Consider the following 25,488-nt stretch of genomic DNA (forward strand, 5'->3'; position numbering starts at 1 on the left):
ATTGATTTTTAGATGACATATTTACTGTTTTGACAGCATAAACAGTAGCATATACTGCTGTGTGTGATGTTTTTATTTGAAATAATTGATTTAAAATGAAGAAGAAATACATTCATTTAATAAATGCATTAAAATAAATCCTTAATCTAATTAATTATTCTGTTACCAATACATTTAAACATCATATTTTATATGATATAGTGCATAAGTATATCATATATATATATATATCAAAAACAGAGTAATTCATTACAAAGATTTCTTGTCCCACCATTTTAATTTTGTAGGGCATTTCAAACATTAATTTCTAAACCGTGTTGAGCTAATGTTGTTCTGCACAAAGACAAAGACTGCAGTTCTTTTGGTGCCACAGGTATGGCAGAAATTGCACATTTCACCTTTAAATTGAAAGTCTAAATCCACATCCCCCCTCAGATAAAGCAGTGAATCATTTTTCTGAATGCTAACAAAATCAGGGAAGATGGTCTGACAGTACCTTCACACTTTCTGCTTCTGAGATTTCTCTGAAAGCCAGGTTTGCAGTGGCAAATTGCATTTGTGTTTGTATGATTGCACACTGCATCCTCCCCACATGGATTCATCCTCTTTCCACATATGTCTCCATTTGAAGCTGGAATGAGAGAGAGAGAGCTTTGAAGTGACATACTTTATACTTGCACCCAACTGTCACAGTGCATGATGGGAATTTTTTTGTCTTTTGATGCTTGGTCATAGCCAACAAATAAAATATGTACAAGAAAAAACTCATCTGGAAGATAAGCCTGAATGATTTTGTTATAACAATTCCAGACGTACAACACGTTTCCATGTAAACCACCAAGAATGCCTTTAATCTGACAATATTGCTTGTTTTGCGACAGATTAATCTGAGAGATTTGGTATTGCATGCAATTTAGAGCACATACACGCCTTGCAGTCCTGTTCATCTGATCCTCCATCTCCACAGTCATCAAACAGGTCGCACTGCAGTTGTGTGGGTATGCATTTATGATTACCACAGGTAAACTCTGTCTTCCCGCAGGGCTTGGGCCTAGTTGACACAGCCTCTGATTTGGGCCCCATAGGAAAGAAGAAAAAAACACATCCATTTCAATCCGAACTTTAGCTGGCATCTTATTCATCACCACCCAAAGAGTCTTCAATCAAATTTACTGTGATCATGTGAGTGATTAATGAGCACTACGTATCCGAGCGACCTCAGGAACTGCTAGCAAAACAATAAAATCACTAAAATCTAGACTAGATCCTTTATTTGTCAATTAAAAAAAAACGTATGGCACAAAAGATGGATTTCCCATTGTGCTGGTGAGGATAAAGGTATCATCAGAGACTTGTGAATGAGCCTACCACATTCATCTTCATCTGAGTTGTCCCCACAGTTATCCACATTGTTACAGATTTGATCAAGCCGTAGACACACTCTGTCATTTCTGCAGCGATACGGCCTTGCTGGAGGACAAGGTAGTTTGGCTATAGAAATGAAAACCAAATGTTACAGTATACAGTATGTGCAGATTTTTCTGCTTTGTAATGCAATTTACTGCTTATATATATATATATATATATATATACACATATAGTCAAAAGTTTGTAAACATGATTTTTAAATGATTTTAATTAAGTCTCTCCCAACAGATATTCTACTGACTATAAGTAACTTTGCAAGAACGTGTCAACTTAATCTAACCCTAACCCTACCAGTCAACTAATACACTACTAACACTCTAATGAGAGTTAGTAGAAATGTAGGTGCAACATTACTTATAGTCAATAGAATGTGTTAAAGGGACCATCAAAATAAAGTGAAACCAAAATAAAGTGTAACCAATCTAATTTATTCCTGTTATTCAAAGCTGAATTTTTAGCATCATTAGTCCAGCCGTCAGTGTCACATAATCCTTTGGAAATCATTCTAAAATATAAATATTTTATAACTATTTTGACAATTACCCTTATGTTGGAACCTGGAACCACTAGTATAAGTGATGTATTTAATTTTTAATTCAGTCAGTGACCCTTACATACAAACAAAGTTTAACATCCGAAAACTCAAATTAAAGACTTTTGCCCAGCAACACACGCCTTTCGATTCTGAATCAGTTTAGCAAGCAAGAAGTGCCACCATAGGTCATGCAATTCCATTGGGAGAGATGAATATCCTACCGCACATCTCAGAGTCTTCATCAGAGTTGTCTCCGCAGTCGTCCTCACCATCGCACACCCACACATGCAGCTTACACAGGGTGTTGTTGCAGATGAACTCATCGGAGCGACAGAAGAAAGCATCTGAATAAACAACATCAAACTGGTTATAAACTGCAACACATGGATATTTTGCTGAATTAAACAGGGCTATGACAACCTGAGCGAACACATACATTAGTCAAAACTATGAAAACTGCCTCAGAAAACATATATTAACTCATTAAGTACACATATATTAACTTTAAGTACAGTTGCTGGTTAGTGGTTAAGTCCTCATACCATGACCACAGTTCTCCTCATCGCTGTGATCCACACAATCGAACACGTCATCGCAGCGCCATCGTTTAGGGATGCAGTGAGCATGGTTTTTGCACAGAAACTCATCTTCTCTGCACTCTTTGACACAGTCCATCTGGTGTGAGAACAACAACGAAAGCCCAAAATACTTTCAAGAGGAAGACTTCGCTGCACTGGTGAAGTAAAGAACATCTCTGTTTCCATGGAGTCAAACATGAGTCCAATATACAAGATGTTCAAAAACTTGAATGTTTTCAATACGGTGCATGTTTATCTCACAGTTAATTAAAAACAATATGCCATCATGTTATTGCTTGTGTGATGCACATATCATCAAATAAGAGCTTCTGAACGCACACATGATATCTTGTACTAGTGATCTATGTTGTGCATCTTTTGATTACTGTATCTGGTTATAGTAATTATTAATGACTGTCACCTCAAGGCTGTAACAATTAAATGATCAATCTGTTCTACACTGCTGAAAAATCCATCTGAAAATACTTTTAGTCGTAGCTAGTTTAGCTGATTAATTAGCTACTGGGGCTAAGGTCAGTTTGTGAGACCATCACTGTCAACCTAGTTAAAGCTGGTAAATAGGAAACCTTTGAAATTATAATTTACTTTTTTAATCCATGTTACTGGTATTATTGTTCACAATTCATCAGTACGTTATGCCAAAATTCTTGAGTGAAATTTAATAACTTGCTCTGTTGCTAATCTACTTTCCTTTCAGGTAAACCCCTCTTATTTTGTGTTTCTCTCAGTAATATTTCAGATTATGGAAGCAGAATGGGTTTTGAATGATTTTCATGTTGATTTTCAGCTTGAACTGACTGACCAGGTTGTCTACTTTTATCTGTTTTTTTTTTGTTTCTGTTTTTTCTGTCCAGAGAGGTTTTATAGTGGCTGGTTGTATCTCTCTTAAACCTTTTTCCAATATATCTATTTGTACATGTCTTTGTTTTTGTTTCACGACTGCACTTGTGCACAGTTTCTGAGAGAGGAGTGCTTGATGTAAGGTGAGAGGGTCTTGCTAGAGGACTGACCTCATCAGAACTGTCCAGACAGTTGTCATGTCCATCACACCTCAGGCTGGCAGACACACAACCTCCGCTGGCGCACACATACTCATTTAGAGAGCAGGAAGGAAGCACTGCAAAACAGATGACGGGTAAAAATCCACCATCACATACAGATACATACACAACTGATGTGTACAGGAAGAGTGAGATAAGATATGTCTGTGGGTAAGTTGTGTCACCTACTTAATCCAATGTACCATGCATAGGTTTAGCATTTGACCTATATAAAGTTGTTTTTAGGTCATTGATGCTAAAAATCAGTTTTTCTTTTTTGCACATCTATCAGGATAGCAGGGAATTTTTTTTCTTTTTTATGTCAAAACACATTTATCCTGGCCTAAATATATGTATCAACCATGATAACGAATTGTCAAGGTATTAAACATATATAAATTACGTAGCTAATGGTTAGTCATGAATTATTGCATTTTTCTAAAACTGTAGCTGTGGGGTAAAAGGTACCAGATTTTGTAGCAACAAATAGTCAACTTATACTCAAAATAGAAATACTATTATAAAATGTAAATAATTGTTTTACTAAATTCAGATATTCTGATTAATGCGTAAAAAAAAGTATGATTTCAGAATTGGTTTGTGACACGTCTTCGTTCAAAAAGCAAAAAGCACATAAAATATTAAGGAATCTAAATAAGTTCTTAAGTTAAATTAAACTTTAACTAAGGAGTAAACACATTAGAGAGCTGACTAAGGCACTTGTGTTTATTATGCACAAACTTTCTGAAAGACAAAAAGTGAGCTACAGCATTTGAACTGAGACAATGTAATCATAAAACATTCAAAGCTTAAATGTTTATTTTCTCAGTGTTTACACACCGTCTCCAATCCCAGGTTAATGTGCAGAGACAACCATAAGTAAGTCTTTTATAGGCTTTATCAGACAAAAAGTGCAAACATGTTTGGTTCTCACCAGCTATGACAAAATGTTTGAGAATCTCAAGCACTGGTGCACTGGCGTGAGTTTGGAGCTGGACTATGAGTTTGAAGGGGAATGTTTAGGGAAATAATTGGAAAGTTGTGTAATGTTAGTGGTGTAGAAATGATACACTTCAGCTCTAAAGACCCCCAAATCTGATAAAGTTACCTGTTCCGAGGCAATTTCTCTCATCTTCCCCTGTCTTACAATCTTCCTGGCCATCGCACAGCCATTTACGAGAGATGCAGAGATTGTTGTGGCATTGAAACTGATCCTCTGCACAGTGAGTCTCGCAATCCTTCTGAAAATGGAAAAGCAAGGGGAAACTTACTACAGTGTCGTCTCAAACTTCAGTTTGTATCATTTTTATTATTTTCGGGCTTGTCACTTTAATACTCTGGGAGGCAGTCAGGACAGAATTGAAAGTTTTGTAAGTCACATTTTAAAAATATCCACCGTCTTCATGACTTGCTGATGAAGCCATAAGAGTATGAGGACTAATGTTGTATGAAAACTAAGATTAAACAGCTTTGAGATAAATGGCTCGAAGGGAATGTCTGAGAATATAAGACAACTGCTGTGCTGTCCTCGAATGACATCCAGCATTCACTGACCTCATCTGAATTATCAGCACAGTCATAGTCACCATCACAACGGAAGCGTGCTGAGATACAGTCCCCACTGGCGCAGGCAAAATCCTTATGATTACAGGTCACAGGCTCTGCAGAGAGGAGAGCAGAATGAGACAGCTAAAGCGCCACAGCGACCCTGACCGTGCCCTGTGAAGCTGTCCGCATTGAAAACACTGAAGTAAACCTTCGCAGAGGACAGCAGTGAGGCAGCAAGAGCAAATCAAAACTGCTAAAGTGGCCTCACACTTGGACACGAATTGGCATTGTACCATCTGTTACCAAGATTCTTGAAAGTTTGCCAGGAACTTAAAAGGAGCTATTTGCAGACTAATCAGCAATTAGAATGTCTAAAAGGGCTGTTGTCGAAGAGAGTCCACAGGCTGTAATGGGTGGAAAAACATGTTGGGTGGTTAGAAAAACTGTTAATATAAACTGTTTGGAATTGGTTGTTGATTTAACAACATAATGTACGAAAAAGGGCCTTTAAAGCAAAGACATTTTGGACATTATACATGCTCATTATTTACTCAGACTCCTGTCATTTCAAACCCATATGCTTGTATTTTTTAACAATAATTTTAAAAGCATGAAAAAAAAAAATCTGCATATAATTTTATTCAAAAATCTGGAGTTTCTGAAAGAAGTCTCGTATGCTCACCAAGACTGCATTTATTTGATGACAAAATACAGTAATAACAGCAACATTATGAAGTATTACAATTTAAAATTGTAATTATTACAATTTCAGCAGTCACTACTTCAGTGTCACAAGATCCTTCAGAAATCATTCTAATATGCTGATTTAGTGCTCAAAAAATAATTATCAATGTTGAAAATGGTTGTGCTGCTGAAGAGATCTGCAGGATTTGAATGCTATTTCATTTATTTCTTTAAATCGGCAAAATTGTATTATATAGCATTTAATTTATAAAAAAACAAACAAACAATGATAATATTACAATGATGATACTGTAATGATGATAAACGAAAATAGTAGTATTAATAGTCTTAATATTTATAAATAGCTATTAGCAACAAATAATATAAAACTAATATATAAAATACTAAAATTTATTACGTAATCTTTTACTTAATTAAATAAACTTTTTTTTAAAAAAATACATTTTAAAGAGCATTTACATATCGGAAATTTCCTCCAGTTTCTACTTACCATGGGCTGTCAAATCGCATATATTTTTTTTTCTCCTGTTCTTGTTTTTTTGTCTTTTTTGAAGTTTGACAGACCGTGATTACTACAAACAGTCGTATGGAAAGAATATATGGGTTTGGAATACAAGTAAAAAATGACATGGCATAAAACACACATAAGTAGTTGATCTTTCTTTGCGGAAATGTGGGCAAGATCAGAAGCGAACAGACAAATGGTAAACAAACAGAGAAAAAGAAATCTTCAAATAGTCTGCGAAACTGGCCTCTGAAGATCCCACACAACGTTTCTTGACAGTTAAAACAATTTAGTACAAACATGAGTGTGGAAAAGGCTTTATTGTGCTCAGAGAGATGAGAGCGACTCACTGCAATGCTCCTCATCGGAGTTGTCTCCACAGTCATTCTGGCTGTCACATCTCCAGTGGTCCGGGATGCAGTTGTTATTCTCACAGCGAAATTCATGAGGTCCACAGGTCTTTTCATCTTTTTCATCAGACACAAACAAACACACAGATGAAAATGGCTTCAAAAGTGCATGAATATTAATGCAGTGCTACCGCATTTCGACACGTAATCATCATTTCCTCAGGGTTCTGGGCCCGGATCTGACACTAAGTTCAAAACATGCCCACACTCAAGAGGCTAACACACCATAAGATGAGATACCTGACTGTGCTGCCGATAGCTTCCATCCTCAATAACCTGAACACTTGACACGTAACATCAAACACCTTGTCACCTTGGCACAATCGTCTACGATGAACATTTCTGAAGGAGCTCATTCTACCTTTTTCCAGAGTACGTGTAGTGTTTATGTTATATAACCTAAGAACTTTCTGAGGCGTTAGAACCCAGATAAATTGTTAATAAACAGGCATGAGGACCACATCATCTGATCAAAACTTTGGTTACAGGTCCCCCCCCCCACTCCAAGAACACAGGCTAAGAGAAGCAAACTGCAAATACTTGCCAGTTTTCATTAGTGAGAAATAATACAAGAGCATCCTAGAATATCTCCCTTGACAGACTCTTGTTTAAATATTCTCTAATGTGGTGCAGGCATGTAGCGATAGAAAGCATCCAAAGGAACGTCTAGAGATACTGGCATCTGAGAAAAAAAAAATACTGCTTATTGTTTGAGAGAAGATTCTTAGTTACAATAATAAAAACTGTCTGTCAAACACTAATGAATGTTACAACATAGAAGCCGCTGCGTAAGATATAGTCTTCTGAGATAAAACAATGCATATTCATGTGAAGATAGTATTTATCCACTGATCTTACAACATGTACACACATTTCCACTTATTTCCGTAAGATTGTAATTCCCAATATGACCAAAAGTGAACGGGTATGTATCAATAAAGCTCGCCTGATATATTAATTCCACCATTTCACATCAATTGGCAAGATATAGATCTATAATTACTTACAGGGTGATGTAGATAAAGTACATCAAATCTGGAAAATCAATGGAGACACCAGAGGAGCCCGTCACACCTCAATTACAAAGTGACCCCTCTACTGTTCCACTGATGTGTCACTCATTTGGGGGATTTTTCCCTGAGTTGCAGATAATCCATAACAACATTAGATATGTTCTGCCAATGCAATCAAAACAATTTTCTCAATCAAATTCCTACAATGTGGTTTTTCCCCTTGCAACAGGCAAGCTATTGATTTCATTTCTTTTGTCGACCGATATGGGAAAGCCATGCTCATCATCCCCGCTGGGACGTGTCACAGTGTCATATACACACCATATATTGAGGACGATTACATTTAAGACATACACTTAGAGGCTGTGTCCACACTGTAAATAAATAATGATTTTCTACAATGATGTGAGAGTAAAAAAGCAACAACATCAGCGTGCAGTATAGATCTTTAATAAGTCTAATGTTTGAGAGTTAGACCTCTTTGTCAAGGGAGTCTTCTGATGAATCATTAATGAGGTTCAAAAGACTATGGCTCTGATCCAAAACTTAGTGAGCTGCTCACAAACAGAAGGCAGCCTATTTAAGGCATGTTCCAAAAGGCACTTTTATCTTTACCCTTTCATAAAACTTACCGTTAGGCTTTTGAAAGTGTACAGTACATACTGCATGTTTAATGTTATGATTTACATTTAATCATTTAGCATTTTATTTTTTTAATAAATAAAAATAATAAAAAATTAGATAGAAAAGAGATAGTGTTAGAGGGTCAAGTAATTAGTATTATAATAATTAAAAAGAAAACAAGTAGAATAGAAAAAGAAAAGAGAATCCTAATGTTAGAGGGTCATTTTTTATTATTTAATAAATAAAAAGAAAACAAATAGATAAAATAGACATAGCATAGAGAGTTCTAGTGGTAGAGGGTCAAGTGTAGATGGAAGAGACGTTTCTTGAATTCAATACATTCTAGAATAATACTAATATTTCCTTCATGCTTTCTGAAGACTGGTCAGAAATTATGAGATTAATTGCAATTAATTTATTACACTGAGGTAAAATTTTATAGAAAATAGAGAATTTTATATCGAAGACTACGTTACTGTATGAAAGTTTGGGGTCATTAAGATATCTTGATTAAAAGGGACAATAAAGACCTTCTTTGTTTAAAAAATAAATAAACCTATTTCATATAAATGCTGTTATTTTGAACTCTGTATTTATCAAAGAATCATGAAAAATGGATCACTGTTTCTACATAATATAATAAATATTAATATTAAAAATCACTGAAGACTGGAGTATTAGCTGTTGAAAACTCAGCCTTGCCATCACAGGAATAAATTACATTTGAAAACATATTAAAATAGAAAAAAAGGTTATTTTAAGTTGTAATAATATTATTGTTTTTACTATATTTTTGATCAAATACATGTAGACTTCTTTCAAAATGTCAAAAAATCTAACCGACCCCAAACGTCAGAACTTCTGTATTTTTAAAAAGTAAGAAAAAACTCTGCATATCATTTTGTGTTTATTAGAACATCACGTATTTAGCTTAGTTACAAGCTAAAGGGAAGCTCTGCTGAAATCAACTGTGAGTGAAGTCTCCTGCGTGCTTTGTTTGATGAACGTTATTTATATGCAGCCTGGAGTTGCTGCCTAAGCAGAGTGTTCCAAATCTGTCATTTACGAGGTTACAATTCAATTAGGATTCTGTCATAGAAGGAAGCTGCTTATAGAGAGAACCTCTACTGTATATTGCAATTTTTCAGTATAGATCAAATGATTGGTACTAATAAAATGAGGTACACAGCTTGTTTGTTCAATATAGAATATAGAAAAATACTCAAAGCAAAATATGCCTAGTGAACCCTCAGAAATTGTTTTGCCAGTGTATCGCCACTTTAAATGTCTGGAACACGTAGCCGAGGAAGAATGCAATATGTGAGGCCACCGCTGATGTGCCACTGTCAAACTAAATCAGGCATTCAGGCAACAAAACAGGCCCAGGGGAATTGTTACAAGCCACAGCTAATAAAAGCCGAGTGGTTCATGATTAAAGCTGGCCTCACTCCATCAGAGAGGGAGAAGACTGTGGGAGCATACAGAATTGACATTAGCCCCAATCAGACTTTCAGACGGGTCTGCGCGTGTGGCTGACCGAGGCTCTGATTTGTGAATAATAACTGCGGCTCACTCACCACAATTGGCCTCGTCAGAGCCGTCAGCACAGTCTGGGTCTTCGTCGCACACCCAGAGCTTTGAGATGCAATGCATGGTGGCCTTGCACTGGAATTGGTCTGGAGAACATGTGCTCTCAGCTGGAACATTAGGGCAGACAGAAAATAGCAGGTTATTTATAAGGCCAGTGAAAAGCTATTGTAAGAGTTTGAGAAAAAAAAAAAAAAAAAAACGTTCAAAACTTTTGGTACTTGTAAAGGTGATACATGTGATTCAATAAAGGAAGTATATATGTTACATCTTCACTTTCTTTACAATGTGACAAGGTCTTCTGCAATTACCGTCCAAGAATGGAGAAAATGACAGCCTAGAACTGTTAGTTAAGGCTGGTCATAAGAAGGTCAAATGGGGAGTCATATATGCCGTTTATTCAGCTACAAGTAATTTTATGTTGCAGAGGTTATTATTATTTTTTTTTACTATGACTAAAAAATCTCAATTTATTTTGTATGAAAGTCAAATTAAAATGCCTTGGAATAAAAAAAATAAAAAAAGCCTAAATCATATACTTTTGCCACTTTTAAAATGTATTTTATGCATAGACTTTACTGTTTTACTGTCTCAGGCCCAAACTTCAGTATAAATACTCAAAAATATTAATATAGTCACAAATAATAAATTACATTAGCCTCACAAAGGCTAAAACACATGTAAATCATTTCAATGTTTATTGTATTAAAATATTTATGGCTTATATCGAGTTTTACACAAATTAGCCCAGTTCCCTCATTTGTGACCTTGACCAATAATTTTTCAACAATTTCAAATTTGTGCTTTTGGAAATCAGGCTGGCAAAAATTCCACAGTGAAGTTATGCACACTTGAGATGAAATATGAAAAAGGTGAAAACTGAAGGTAAAAGAAAAATCTAGTTGCTTTTTCAGAACAGGATTTTCATTGTCTCTAAATCTGTATGAAATTAAGAAAAGAAAAAAAAAAAGAAAATTGCGGTCAAATTTAGTGTGAGTTTGAAAAAAGCTTAAACATTTCTACTCCAGGTGACTTCATTTCTCACTGACAAGTATTGCTACCTTTCCCAGGAAAGGGCCTTTTCTTTCAGAATACCTAATAAGCACCTGGCTATCCTTTTAGCTCCCAAACCAGCCAACTCGTTTAGTGGGATAAAAGCCACATTTGAGATCTGTCAGTCTGGATCATTAAATTCACAGGGGAAAAGCCAAATTTGGAAGAGTTTGAACAATTCTGTCACAACACCCTTTAGTTTACGAGAATGAGGCCCATTATTGTCAGTGGTTAATGGAGGGAGCAGAAAGTGTCATGGCGTAGCTTACGGCAGTCTGTCTCGTCCTCGCCATCCCCGCAGTCGTCCTGTCCGTTGCATCGAAGATTTAATGGTATACACTTCTGCTTTCGGGTGCACTTGAACTGGCCTGACAGACAGATGTATGTATCTGCAAATGGAGGGAGACATTACAGTGAGAAAACCGTTAGATACACCATCAAGCTGGATCAATGCAGCACGATCATCCATATTCCAGTTGAATTTGGTTGCTTCAGAAGAGACGGGATGCAATAAGAATAAAACTGAGATGATTGTAGAAACAATATTATGTGTGTTAAAAGCACTAAACGTCTCAAATCTTAAATCGGTGTTGGTCCAATACATCCCAATTACGATCGTTAAATGACAAAACACCCTGTACTCTTTTCTAATACTTCTAAAGTGGATATCGATCGTTTGATAGCGGCAAGAGTCTGTATAATTGAACATTCAGAGACAGCTGTGCTAAAGAAGATTTGTTGCTGCTGAAAATTCAAGGCAGATTTTTCTCGCTCGTACTCGCCACATGCTTCACAGGAACTGAATTCTACAAGGGAGTCCCAATTGCAATGGAAAAAGCAATGAATCTGTCGATAAGAACATGGCATTTAAGAACAGCTTTCGTATGTATTATTCTGCTCACCACAGTTGGCCTCATCTGAGTTGTCCCCGCAGTCATTCTCTCCATCGCAGATGAAGGGAGGTAAGGCACAAAGGCCAGTGCCACACTGAAAACGCCCAGGCTGGCATTTGAATTCCGCTGCAAAAATGATGATTAACAGTGAACTCCGGAGGATTCAAAGCAATTTGCACATAGGTGTGTGTTTTTAAACCAGAGCTGTGTGAGGTTGCCTGAAATGGGCGAGTCAACCCACGTTCCATTATTTCTCTAAAAGCACTTCTACGATATTTAATGCCCTCTGCCCTTTAGCGAACAACAGAGGTTCCACCTATTAACAGCAGCTATTGGCAGCCTGTCATTTTCTGTTTGTACTGCTCAAGTGAATCACCAAGCCACAAAGTGAATCTAAAAACAAGCTCACTGGGAAACAAAAATGAAAGAGCGAAGGTTCCTCCTTTTGCACGACTTAAAGGTCAGTCTACCGTGAAGAAGTATGAAGTTCATCTTCATACTGTTTGTAACAGCACTGGCATGTGGTAATATCAGGGCCCATTTTAACTGGTGGGAACGGCAGTTTTAGAAACGACAGAATTTGCCCTTCTCCACTTGTTTGGTATATAACCACTGTATTTTCTTTTGCCACGCTGCATTGTGATACTGTTGTTGGCTGTGTAAAACAACGACTTTGACACTGGAACCGCCTGAGGTCGCTGTATACCTAAAAGCGCTAGCGGGTAAATTTTACCCACACACATGGCAGCTGTTTTTATATGGCTAAAGAACATATTATTTCACTGTATTATGCCACTGTCTTCACAAAGAAGTGTCTAGAGTCATGAAATGATTATGCCTAGTCATCAACTATATTTTTACCCTGTTGTTTTATGTTCAAGACTTTTTAATGGAGCCTACACTAATCCATAATGGTCAGTAAGCTAAAAAAAAAAAAGCCTGCACTGACATCGAAAATTAGAAGGTAGTAAATATTTGGGTGGTGTAATATTAATATTATATTAATACAATGTGATTAATCACTATATTAGAATAACCCATGTTATTTAAATTACTAAAATTGCCAATAGACAATAATGAGCAATAATAATTCACCACACTGCATAGAATGATGCTATGACAAATTGAAGCGCACAGCGCACACCTAGGCCCAATTATTAATTTGTTTAGTTATATCATTTATAATTTGAAAAAGAGAACAACACCAATATACTTTGGGTAATCAAAAAAAAAAAAAAAGTTTTATTCATTACATCATAGATCGGATTTATTTATTTTTCTTCAGGAAACGGCCAGACTAGAATAAATAGCAACACATTAGTGAACAATAAACGATATGGCAAGACAAAAATTAAATAATAAAACCAAAGTTTGACCAATTATGAGTAACGTTAGGCTAAAACATCTAAATATGATGTCTGGATCACTGTCAGGTCCAACATTGGATTGTAAATTACATAATTTTAGTAAAAGTCAATGACTGGGAGACTTGAATGTTTTGTTGAAAATCTGTTAAGTACATTTGAAAAACAGCCACGGGTAAAATTTTCTAGTGTTAAAGCTGCAATGTAATCGAAGTACCAACAATTTTTTTTTTTCCATACTGTGAATCCTATCTAAATAAAACAGATTATTGAAAAAAAAAAAGAAAAAGATCAAGGGTAAGGACTTGGTTTTGTCCATCGGTTGTTGATTGGATGACAGTGCAAGTGTTTCACTTGCATTTGCGAATAAAAATAGATGTGTGCAAACAGTCACACTTTATTTTAAGGTCCAATTCTTGCTATTAACGCCTTTGCCTCAGTAAACTATTAATTTGCTTCTTATTCATAGTTAGTAAGGTAGTTGTTAGGTTTAGGTATTTGGTAGGATTAGGGATGTAGAATATGGTACTACAACCCGAATTCCAGAAATGTTGGGACGTTTTTTAAAATTTGAATAAAATGTCAACTAAAAGAATTTCAAATCACATGAGCCAATATTTTATTCACAATAGAACATAGATAACATAACAAATGTTTAAACTGAGAAATGTTACAATTTTATGCACAAAATGAGCTCATTTCAAATTTGATGCCTGCTACAGGTCTCAAAATAGTTGGGATGGGGGCATGTTTACCATGGTGTAGCATCTCCTATTCTTTTCAAAACAGTTTGAAGACGTCTGGGCATCGATGTTATGAGTTTCTGGAGTTTTGGTGTTGGAATTTGGTCCCATTCTTGCCTGATATAGGTTTTCCAGCTGCTGAAGAGTTCGTGGTCGTATTTTTTGTTTAATGATGCGCCAAATATTCTCTATAGGTGAAAGATCTGGACTGCAGGCAGGCCAATTCAGCACCCGGACTCTTCTACTATGAAGCCATGCTGTTCTAATAGCTGCAGTATGTGGTTTTGCATTGTTCTGCTGAAATACACAAGGCCTTCCCTGAAATGCACATTGTCTGGAGGGGAGCATATGTTGCTCTAAAACCTTCATATACATTTCAGCATTCATAGTGCCTTCCAAAACATGCAAGCTGCTCATACCGTATGCACTTATGCACCCCCATACCATCAGAGGTGCTGGCTTTTGAACTGAACGCTGAAGACACGCTGGAAGGATTAGACCCAAATTCTTTTAAACTTTCCCGGATGCGTAGCCTACTTGTGCATTCATTTCATTTTTGAGAAACGCGCATAAAAAAGGAACATACGTTTGTAACCTCAGAAATCCATCTTATAGATATGAGATCCATCAGGAAATCCACTCACTTCATTACGCTGCATGTCAATGCAAGGCTTTTCTTTTTTGTGCGCAGAAGCCCTTCACTGGAGATGAGGTACGTAAATAACGTTGCAGGCAAATCCATGATTTATTAACCTATCGATTAAATTTTTATGAAACTATCACGTTCATATTTCAAATCCACTGGTTACAACTGAAAGCCAAACTCAGAAATAACATCCATCAGGCAGGCAAAGATATAAAGTAATAGGCTAATAAATAAGTAAATAAAATGAATGAAAGTAATGGAGCAGTGGCCAAATCAGTCAGCAGGACACCGGTATTTTTCCGGGCCGATGTGGGACTGCAGGCTGTGCACACGTTAATGCCGTTTATGTTCGGGTCCAGTCGGGTTCGAAAATAAATGCGGTCGGGTCGGACTCGGGTCTAATTTCATCGGGTCTGTCTCGGGTCGGGTTTATCTTTTAAAAAAATTATTTATGCACGTCGGGTTCAGGAAAGTAGTAATTCGAGTCGATTCAGGTTGGGTACGGATTTTAGGACCCGAGAAGACCTCTAGGACACGGTGTCCATGAAGAATGTCAAATTTGGACTCGTCTGACCATACAACACTTTTCCACTTTGAAACAGTCCATTTTAAATGAGCCTTGGCCCACAGGACACGACGGTGCTTCTGGTCCATGTTCACATATGGCTTCCTTTTTGCATGATAGAGCTTTAGTTGGCATTTGCAGATGGCACGGTGGATTGTGTTTACCGACAGTGGTTTCTGGAAGTATTCTTGGGCCCATTTAGTAATGTCAATGACAGAATCATGCCGATGAATGACGCAGTGTCATCTGAAGGCCAGAAGACCACGGACATCCAACAAAGGTCTTCGGCCTCGTCTCTTACGCACAGTGATTTCTCTGAATCTTTTGATGATGTTATGCACTGTAGATGATGAGATTTGCAAAGCCTTTGCAATTTGACGTTAAGGAACGTTGTTTTTAAAGCATTCCACAATCTTTTTACGCACTCTTTCACAGAATGGAGAGCCTCTGCCCATCTTTACTTCTGAGAGACTCTGCCTCTCTAAGACATCCCTTTTATAGCTAATCATGTTACAGACCTGATGTCAATTAACTTAATTAGTTGCTAGATGTTCTCCTAGCTGAATCTTTTCAAAATTTCTTGTTTTTTTCAGCCGTTTGTTGCCCCCGTGCCAACTTTTTTGAGACATGTAGCAGGCATCAAATTTGAAATGAGCTCATTTAGTGTATAAAAGTGTAAAATTTCTCCGTTTAAACATTTGTTATGTTCTCTATGTTCTATTGTGAATACAATATTGGCTCATGTGATTTTAAAGACTTTTAGTTTTCATTTTATTCAAATTTAAAAATCGTCCCAACATTTCTGGAATTCGGGTTGTAATAAACAGCCAATATGTTAATAATAGGCATGGTAATAAGCAACTAGTTAATAGTGAGAATTGGTCCCTAAACTAAAGTGTTACCATGCAAACTGTAAGATGTATTTAGGAGCAAATTAGTGAATAAAAATGTCTACAAGGGAAAAATTGAGTTTTGTGAAATTTAAGTCATAAAAGTTTTTAAATATCTTAAATTATGATTTTAAGTGTTCTTACATTTGTGGATGGAAAAACAGATGTAGCGATACAGCATAATGTGATTACAAAACTTCAAGTCTGTGATTTAATTAAATAAATGTGGCACTGTTGCACATTCTACAGGCTCGCAGTTTCAGAGGAGTTTGCACTTTGCAATCAATAAACAGTTACATTTTTTCCTTGGAAAAAATATGCATCAAATCCAAAGGAGTTTGCAGTCAATTGGCAAAGAGGTAGGGTTTATGTGGACAAAATGATTGGAGAAGTACTGTATATCACTAGTGAAATCTGTTATTTCACTAAAACATTAAGGTATGACATTCTGACTTCAAAGTCAAAATGTAAACGTAAAAAACAAAAAAGTGAGTAAATAAATTAATATATATGCATGGATGACTTGTTCACAATAAGATCAATAAAAAGCATTTAAAAAAACTGAATTTCCATTTCATGCTGACTTTAAGACCAAGCAGAAGCTTCTGCCAAGCAGTTGTTTAGAACAAATGCGCAAACGATAAACTGTAATCCAACATGGCTTGTGCTCATCTTCTAGTCTTGCCTTTCAGCAAATCAGAACATCACATAATGCAATTAATATTCATGACCCAAGTCAGAGCACTGAGCAGCTTACAGGCAGCCATCTACCGTGAACAACAAAAGAAAAGCAAAGTTGTCTGGCAAAAAACATAATTTTTATAATCAGAGTTGTGACAAGGCCTTCCTATTAAACCTGTATGACAAAAACACGATACTGCTGACGTTTCTTGAAAGATTCACTTTAAAACCGGTCTCATATACATGTAACCGTAGCTACTAGGCATATAAACAGAGTCACATTGATAAAGAGAGGCTGATGAGATTTATAATGTGCCCCACGCACTTTTTGAATTGTTCTTAAAACCCCTGGTCATGACACCGCATGTATATTACAAACTGTTCCAAAACAACAATGCAGGCAGTGTAGGCTGGGTAACATTGGAAGCTAAGCACTCACGGCAATCCGCAGGCTCATCAGACCCATCACCGCAGTCATCTACCGTATCGCATTTCCACCAGAATGGGATGCACTCATCCGTTCCACAGCGGAACTGCAAAACAAGTCCACCGCATCGAAAAAGGTCAATCAGTTATGGGTAACACAAACTGGAACAATCATTGCAATTCCGACTAATGACATGGAATCATCATTTTGGCATACAGACCTGGCTGGCTGTGCAGTTGGACAGGCACGTCTTGTTATCAGCGGCCAAGTAGAAGTTAGTCGGGCAGGCGCACTTGTGACCTCCACCAGGAGAGAGTAAGCACAAGTGGCTACAGCCTCCATTGGCCACTTGACACTGGTGTTTGGGGACTGGAAAAAGGGGACAGAAATGGCTTGTGATTAGGTAATATTAAAATAATATTTAAGTAGCTCTTTCCATATTGTATAAGAACTGAAAAGGACAATAATACATCATAAAACACTTGCAAAAGTGTCCATAGAACATACAATATAATATAATTTATTTTTATTAATTTATATAGATTCAATTATACTATAAATTGTTGTTGGGAGCATGTGCACATCAATCCTTCAATCCAAGATTTAAGTCTCTATAAATGGTAAGAGCTGTGTAAGAGTGAGTAAATAACGACAGCATTTTCATTTTTGGACAAACTAAGTGTAAAATGAATACAATATTTATTTGAAACAGTCTCTACCTTCAGGCTGGCGCAGCGGGTGGTAGACAATGACAGACTTAATGGCTTGCCATGAATTCAGGAGCTCGACAGCATTAGCACCGGTGGTCTTATGAGCTCGACGGAGAGATTTGGACTTCCCGTCAGTCCAATAAATGAAGTCCTCAAACAGCGTGAGCCCCATCACACCCTGGATGTGGTCGTGAGGAACTGAGGTAGAGAGTATTATACCATGTACCATCATTAAAGTTGCATTACTGCATTCATAAGTGATTTACTCAGCCATTATCTTACAACTTTCAAATTTACTGTACTCTAGTCTAACTTTTATGAATGTACTGTAAATACAATGACAGATCTTTAACTTTTTTTTTTTTTTGCATATTCCACACACATATACACAGATGACTGTGGCCTTGCATTATTATACTGTTGAAAGGCTTTATTGCGGATTCTTTTATCCAATTTCTGCCTTGTTAAGGGTCCACTAATCTAATACATGAAAAAAAAACAGAACAAAATTACGACTCATTTTGTACCCCGGTGCCTCTGAGAACCGTCCATGTTGGCAAAAAAGATGTGATTATCATCAGCCCAGTAGATTCTCTTGTTTGTGTAGTCAATGGTTAGAGCTGAGGGGCTGTAGATTTCTTTGTTCACAATAACGCTCTGGCCTTGGCCGTCCATGCCAACTCGACCGACGTGAGGGTTTTCACAGCAGTCAATCCAGAACACATACCTGAGGAACAGAGTGTGACCCTCATTCATGAACTCTCATCACAGTTGTTTCAAGCTGAGATTAGCTATTCTCATTGTTCTGGAGGTTTATGCATTCGTTCTTTTTCTTGTGACAAAATAAAGTCTCCCTGGATTGATGGTGCTGAAGTAGAAAGGATACTGTGCAAATTTGAAAAGGAAGCATTTGTACCCGGTTTGAGCATCCAGAGCCAAGTCCGTTGGGTTCTTCAGGCCAGAGCTTACTAAGACAGTGGGGTATAGACCGTTAGATTTGGACACCTCCAGCGTCTTTCTCTCCACGTCGCACCAGTACAAGTTCTTCCCAATCCAGTCCACAGCAAGCGCACTTGGCACAGCTGTTCGGTGAACAATCTAATAAAGCAAATAAGAGGCTCTTAGACCAGTCACTATAATCTTATCACATAATATTACTTTAATGAGCAAGTAGGATAATGGAAAAACAGGTCATTAAAGTAATAGTTCAGCCCAAAATTTAAAATTCTGTCATTATTCACTCAATTTCATGTTGTTCCAAACCAGTATGGTTTTCTTTTGTCGATAGAACACAAAAGTAGAAATTCTGTAATCAAGGACTCATTGCTTTTTTTAAGCAATTTCATTAAAGAGGACATTGTGCTTTCAAGCTTCAAAACAAACCACCATAAAAGGAGTCCATATAATGCACCATGCTGTTTTTGCCCTCTGAAGTCAGCTTTGTTTGAGGAACAGGCTGAAATGTAATCATTTAGAGTCAGTGAGCAGGACTTGAGAGCCAGATCAGTTATGAATGAATCATTCTGACCTGTATGAACTAGATAGTGATTCACTGAAAAGATGCGAATCAAAAGAATGATTCATTCACAATGGACGACTTCATTTTGCTGAATTTGTGAAATGATTCATTCATGGATCAAAATGATCTGGTTATCAAAAGCCTCAGTCTCCATTCACTGTAATTGCATAGAAAAGAGTGACCAGAACATTCTTCAAAACCTCCTTTTGTGTTCAACATAGGGTGGCCATATGTGCCGCTCATACGGGACATGTCCTGGCCAGGATTTTAATATTGCCTAAAACATCCAAAGTAGTTTGACCAATAACATGCAGGTATTGTACATAATCGACCAATCGTGGCGCTGCACGTGAGGTGGTGAGATCTATAGAGAACGATCAAAGCAATGCAAATATGCACTTGTTTGTTCGTTCATTTGACTTGAAGTGTCGCTGCGAACCGATCAAAATTCGCAAAGCATAAGGAGCCATCTGCTCTGCTCTCTATAGCTCTCATGAATGTCACACAACGATCTACCTGCACAGTGCAAACAGCTATTTTAGGCAATATAGAAATCCTGGCAAGGACGCGTCCTGTAAAAATGGCCCGTATGGTCACCCTAGTTCAACATAAGAAAGCAAGTCATTCAGGTCCAGAATGAGTGAATAAATAATTCCTTTAAATTAGTTATTCTATCTGTTTGGTATAGTGCCTGAAGCTAATATGGCATTGCATGCTGATAAAACACAAACTTTGCTGTCCCAACATAGGCTTTCACTTCAAGACATGATAAGCTTTGAGATCTTCTCTATCATCATCATCTGACAGGGCGGTTGTAGCTGTGCCAGTTGACAAGACCGCCCCTTCAGCAGTAATTTCAGCAAAGCTGAGCTTGAAAAATTCTCTGAAATGTCAATGATTGAGGAACATTTCCCCAATCAGGAAAGTGTCTCCAGATGAGAGGATGAGAGGAAACATTAACATTCCGAGTGGGAAAGAAAGAGCTTCTGGTATTCTAGTGATCTAGTCAAGCTCTGATTTGAAAGATCGCCTTGTGTGGAAATGAAGGCTAACCCACTGAAAATGTCAATATTTGAATACATCACAAAATCACATGACAAATGATTCTCAGAATAGCTGCAATTTATATATGTGTAAATGATATCCAAAATGATCTTTTAGATATTATTGAAAGGTTTTAGTTATGGCATGTATCCTGCTACCAACACAGATTTCAGTATTCACATAACACTGAGACAAAATATATAACTGGCAGTCGTATAGAGTGGTTCAGCATGCTAACTAAAGAGGCCATAAAGCATATCAACTTTGGCCCATTATATATTAATAGACAAATTCCCTTATTGAACCACACCAAAGGCACTGCCTGAGGCATCATGCCAAACGTGCTCCAGTGTAGGAGTTACTCATTACATTACAGTGATCAAACCCATAGCGCACTGTTCCCAGAATCCAAACATTTGTTGCTAGAGGCTGTCTTATAGCTTGCTCCTCGCTTCCGTTTATCAATTGTGCAAAATAATGCATCTGAAGTCTGTAAAAAAAAAAAAAAAAATGCTGATTATGTGGTAATAAATATGCAGGCTACACCTTTAGCCTCAAAAAACATCTGTAGCTCTATTCCCTATTCATAAAGATCTTGCCAAGAGTTTGCGATAAATGATTTGCAATTTAAAGATCGTTATTCAATGCTTTAATGCAGTACATCTGACTTGGGGAGATTCTCGCAGGCAACATACATACTGTACATTAAGTTATACATACAGTACATACATACATATATACTGTACATATATACAGTATATGTGCAGCAGTGACTCGCGCACATATCTGAGCATTCAAAGGCAATAAACAGATTTAAATATTGGTTATATTGTTCATATATTGGTTGGTTTAGTTCAAAGCAATATAAGCAATTCTCAAAATGTATGAATAAAAATTAGACTGAATGCTGCAGGTGAAAGGTCTGACGGTCATGCTCATAGTGGATTAATTCAGATAACTGAGGAATTTAGATTTTGTTGTAAGCAAGAGAAAACAATTCTCAGAAAGAGTCAATAAAGATATGATCGGTTGTCTTAAGTGAAAAGTATCAAATAGTCTGATGTGAGTTTAACGTCATCCAAGTTAAACTTTAGAACATTCAGAACGGAAGAACAGTTGAAAAAAGTGTTAATAATACCTTTTTTTCCTGAGTGTGTATACCTGATGTACCTAATTTGCTTTTCAGTGGAATCATGAAAAATGATTGTGGAAGGTTCTTCATAAACAGTTTTCCCGAAACACTGTTTTGAATAGACACTTGTATATTAAGTCAAAGTCAGTTTTTTGTCATATCTCTCTAGCATACTAGGAGAATAAAATATTACGTCTCCATGTCAGTAAATAATGAATTAAAAAAAAAAAATCGTCAATTAAGTTGTTCTTCCGCAATGGAGCTGCATCATTATATCCCCAGCTAATGATGGGTAAAGGTCTCCTACCCAATCTAAACATATTGTACCAGCTTGCATTGTCTCCATTTCCAAAATCCAGAAAATTACACCCACGAATGCTAATGAATTTCAAATGGCTTTAGCTTGTGCTGAGAAGGGGTGATAAATCAGGAGGGGGCAACACTGTGTAATGAAGCCAAATGAGGCTCTTGGCCCCTGCAATGAAGCTAATGAGATGGGGAAAAGTGTTGCTCAGCAGGTACATGGCAAAGATGTGCATCTAAGAGCTAACCATGTGACCTTAATGAGTCCCTGAAATAATGCTAAAATGAGCATTTATATTTATGGCTGTATGGCTACAGATGTCTAACATTCAGATGTTGACTTTAGACCTCTTCATCGCATCCCTGTTGCTAACATGGCGTATAACGGTTGGTTCAGACCTGTTATCATTGTTGTTGGTCCCTTGTGACCCATAATAATTATTAAGAGAAATGAGAAATCAGACACACCTTGAGGTCACTGCCATTAAGGCGAATTCTGTTTATCCTCCGGCCGCTGGGTCTGCTAGAGTCAATCCAGTAAATGAACTCCTTCTTGTAGTCAAAATCCAAGCTGATAATGTTGTTAAGGCCCTACGGAAGTGAGAAGGAAACACAACATAGAGGTAACAGAGGTGAACTGAGTAACTGCACAACAAATGTGACTGTTAGCGCAGTCAGTGTGATGCATTAGCTGGGTAAAGGCTGCAGTCAGCACGCATAGATCAAGTATGCAGAACAAAAAAGAATGAGATGTTATGCCTTGTTCTGCTATTCAATTAGCTGGAGGGCTTAATTACCCACTTCCGTGCACGCTTATCTCGACAGGATCTGGCAAGGATGTACTACAGACATGAAACATACAGAAAATACATTTCTTTTGATGTCTCTTCATCGTATTGATTTTGGACGAGGACGCGGTGTGCTATTGGATGCATGTGGATGCTGGCTTCAGAATCCAGGGAAGCAGTTCAGAGAGCCTTCAGAGGAAACGCTGAGGGTACATTCGTTACTGTCATGTTCACGTCAGGCCGCTGTCACTCAGTCTACCGCTCACTAGCCCCCCCTGCCTTTTCCCACTTCACCACGGCTGCTAAGATCCGGCGACGGGCATGACGACAGATGAAAAAAAGCTCTGATACCACCATCAGATCATCAGCACTGTGAGACCCAAAAAGACCTTTAGCCTTATCTTGTGGCAAGAACCTGCAGCCTTATCTTAAGGCCACAAACAAGTTATGTTTCATGTGACATCAGTTAGAACGTACAAGAGAGATCTATTAGAGGTCATGAGCATTTATAGTAAGGCCGTAAGGTACAGAAGAAACACTATCTATAACTATCGCGTCTTGCCAAAATGGTCCGTTTCTACTTGTAAAAAAATCACCTTAATTAAACTTATTTAAAATTATTAACTTATTATTAGGAGTTACAGTGTTGGTTTTATCGTAGTCTACTACACTATGCTAAGTGTAAGAACATTTCTTGATGTTTTTGAAAAAAAAAAAAAAAAGGCTCTTATGCTCACCAATGCTGCATTCATCGAAAAAAAACTAAAACAAACAAACAAACAAATGAATAAATGAATGTGAAATATTATTACTTTGTGAAATATTTATTCCTGTGATGGAAAAAAAAACGTTGACGTCAGTTGTGCTGCTTAATATTTTGGGGAAAACAATTATTATTTTTTTTCAGGCTTCTATTCTGATGAATAGACAATTCAAAAGAACTGCATTGATAAAAAAATAAAATAAAATGTATCTTTTGAAGAAGAATGTAAAATCTTTTGCAACAATGTAAATCTCTTTACTGGAACTTTTAATCAACTTAGCACAGTTTAAAAAAAAATACAAACACTTATTCACTATTAACTACAACTTTTCCCTCAATAAATTTCTAATTTGCTGATTATTAATAGTTAGTAAGGTAGTTGTTAAGTTTAGGTATTGGGTAGGATTCAGGATGTAGAATGAGGTCATGTAGAATAAGGCATTAATATGTGCTTAATTACTACTAATTAATGGCTAATATTCTAGTAATATGCATGCTAATAAGCAACTAGTTAAGAGACCCTAAAAAGAAGTGTTACCAAAATTATATCTACATTTGTTAGTTAACGAGCCAATAAAAAGTAATATGAATTGGACATTTGCTGTATAGTATTGTTGCAGTTTTATCTTGTTGCTACTCTGTATGTTGTCTATGTTGTAATGCACAATTTTTTACCGAGATGTTAGATGATAAATAATGAGCAGGGTAATGCACAGTAAGCCAGTCATTACTGCAAAATAAACCCATTCAGGGTGATAAAAGTGGGCTTCTAATGACCAGGTGACTGCACATTTTCTCTAACTTACTGCACTGGCAATGCTTCAAACTGAAGGGACAGGCAATGCTTTAATTATGGATACTGTATGGCAGCTCGATAAATAGCTAACTAGCATTCCGTAGAGCGAATGAGATCATGCACTATGCTAGTGTGAGGTCAACAAAGACCTCCATTGTCGAGTAGAGGCCACAGGGGCCACTCATATTTAAGTACAAAAGCTTTCCTTCCTTCACTCATATTAAACAAAATGGAATAAATGAAATTGAATGATTGCTGATGAGACTACTCCATAAAGGGGAGAGTTTTCTGAGAGCCCTATAGACATTCCCCTGGATGACAGCCTCAATTGGTATGAATAATGTAATGAGCGCCGAATTGAGGAAACTCACATTTCACTAAGAATCATCATTTCGATGGTAATGACTATAGGCCTCTAATGACACCAGCTGTGGATAATAGCACAGGGAAACTCAACTTGTCACACTAGGCCAATCAAAAATGGCAGTCACAAATAAAGTCAAAATGACATTTCATAGAGCCATTCATAATGTGCACAAAACTTGTGTCAGACAAGCTCTTAAATATACAAAAGAAAGAAGAAGAAGAAAAAAAGAAATAGCTTTTCATCTTTGCAAACAAAGTACCACCTGTGATGTAGAACCTAAAAATAAAAGGCTAAAATTTGTAATGGATATTTTAATAGCCAAAGACCAGGCTGATGATCAGTGTAATGCTGACATACTATATAGGAAATACTATTTTTAGTGACAGCAAAATAGATCGAAATAACTGCTGAAATAAAAGTAAAACTTATTTTACATAATATTTAATCTTGGCTTATACTGTAGAATTTGCATTATTGTTCATTTCGGTGTAGAATTATGTCTGTTTTCTTTTTGATTATTTTTAACAGGTATTTGAACTCTTTTTTGGTTATTTAGAACTATTTTGGACTGTTTTCGCTTGTAAACGGTGCTTGCTCAGTGTGTATTTCTCTCTGATTCAGACAATTTTCACTAAAAATATCTTAATGACGAATTTGTTTCTTACAAACACAGCTTTTTGCTTCACAAAATGTTAATTGATGTTTACATGTCAAATTTACATAATATTTAATTTTTAAATAATCACTACATTTTTTGAAAGTTTAGAATCCATTGACAAATCTGTCAGAATATGTATAATATTTAATGTT

At 36.8% G+C, this 25,488-nt stretch overlaps 1 protein-coding gene across 4 annotated transcripts in view; it reads right to left on the reverse strand.

Annotated features, from left to right (window-relative positions):
- The window catches only part of lrp1bb (low density lipoprotein receptor-related protein 1Bb), a 285,213-nt gene that overhangs the window by 18,196 nt on the left and 241,529 nt on the right, over window positions 1-25,488 (reverse strand). For all 4 annotated transcript variants that reach the window (XR_009272793.1, XM_058786845.1, XM_058786847.1 and 1 more), the window contains 18 exons: window positions 22,433-22,555; window positions 18,883-19,064; window positions 18,494-18,693; window positions 17,976-18,164; window positions 17,477-17,625; window positions 17,269-17,362; window positions 11,950-12,066; window positions 11,317-11,436; window positions 9,985-10,104; window positions 6,711-6,827; window positions 5,157-5,263; window positions 4,711-4,843; window positions 3,573-3,679; window positions 2,506-2,638; window positions 2,185-2,307; window positions 1,369-1,491; window positions 927-1,067; window positions 497-631 (listed from right to left, as the gene is read on the reverse strand). Coding sequence is in view for 3 of the 4 variants with exons in the window: in XM_058786845.1 (XP_058642828.1) it covers window positions 497-631; window positions 927-1,067; window positions 1,369-1,491; window positions 2,185-2,307; window positions 2,506-2,638; window positions 3,573-3,679; window positions 4,711-4,843; window positions 5,157-5,263; window positions 6,711-6,827; window positions 9,985-10,104; window positions 11,317-11,436; window positions 11,950-12,066; window positions 17,269-17,362; window positions 17,477-17,625; window positions 17,976-18,164; window positions 18,494-18,693; window positions 18,883-19,064; window positions 22,433-22,555 (2,413 nt within the window). In the remaining variant the exon portion in view is untranslated. The remainder of the gene's footprint in view (window positions 1-496; window positions 632-926; window positions 1,068-1,368; window positions 1,492-2,184; window positions 2,308-2,505; window positions 2,639-3,572; window positions 3,680-4,710; window positions 4,844-5,156; window positions 5,264-6,710; window positions 6,828-9,984; window positions 10,105-11,316; window positions 11,437-11,949; window positions 12,067-17,268; window positions 17,363-17,476; window positions 17,626-17,975; window positions 18,165-18,493; window positions 18,694-18,882; window positions 19,065-22,432; window positions 22,556-25,488) is intronic.

This window comes from Onychostoma macrolepis, chromosome 09 (genome assembly GCF_012432095.1).
Source record: "Onychostoma macrolepis isolate SWU-2019 chromosome 09, ASM1243209v1, whole genome shotgun sequence".
NCBI lineage: Eukaryota > Metazoa > Chordata > Actinopteri > Cypriniformes > Cyprinidae > Onychostoma > Onychostoma macrolepis.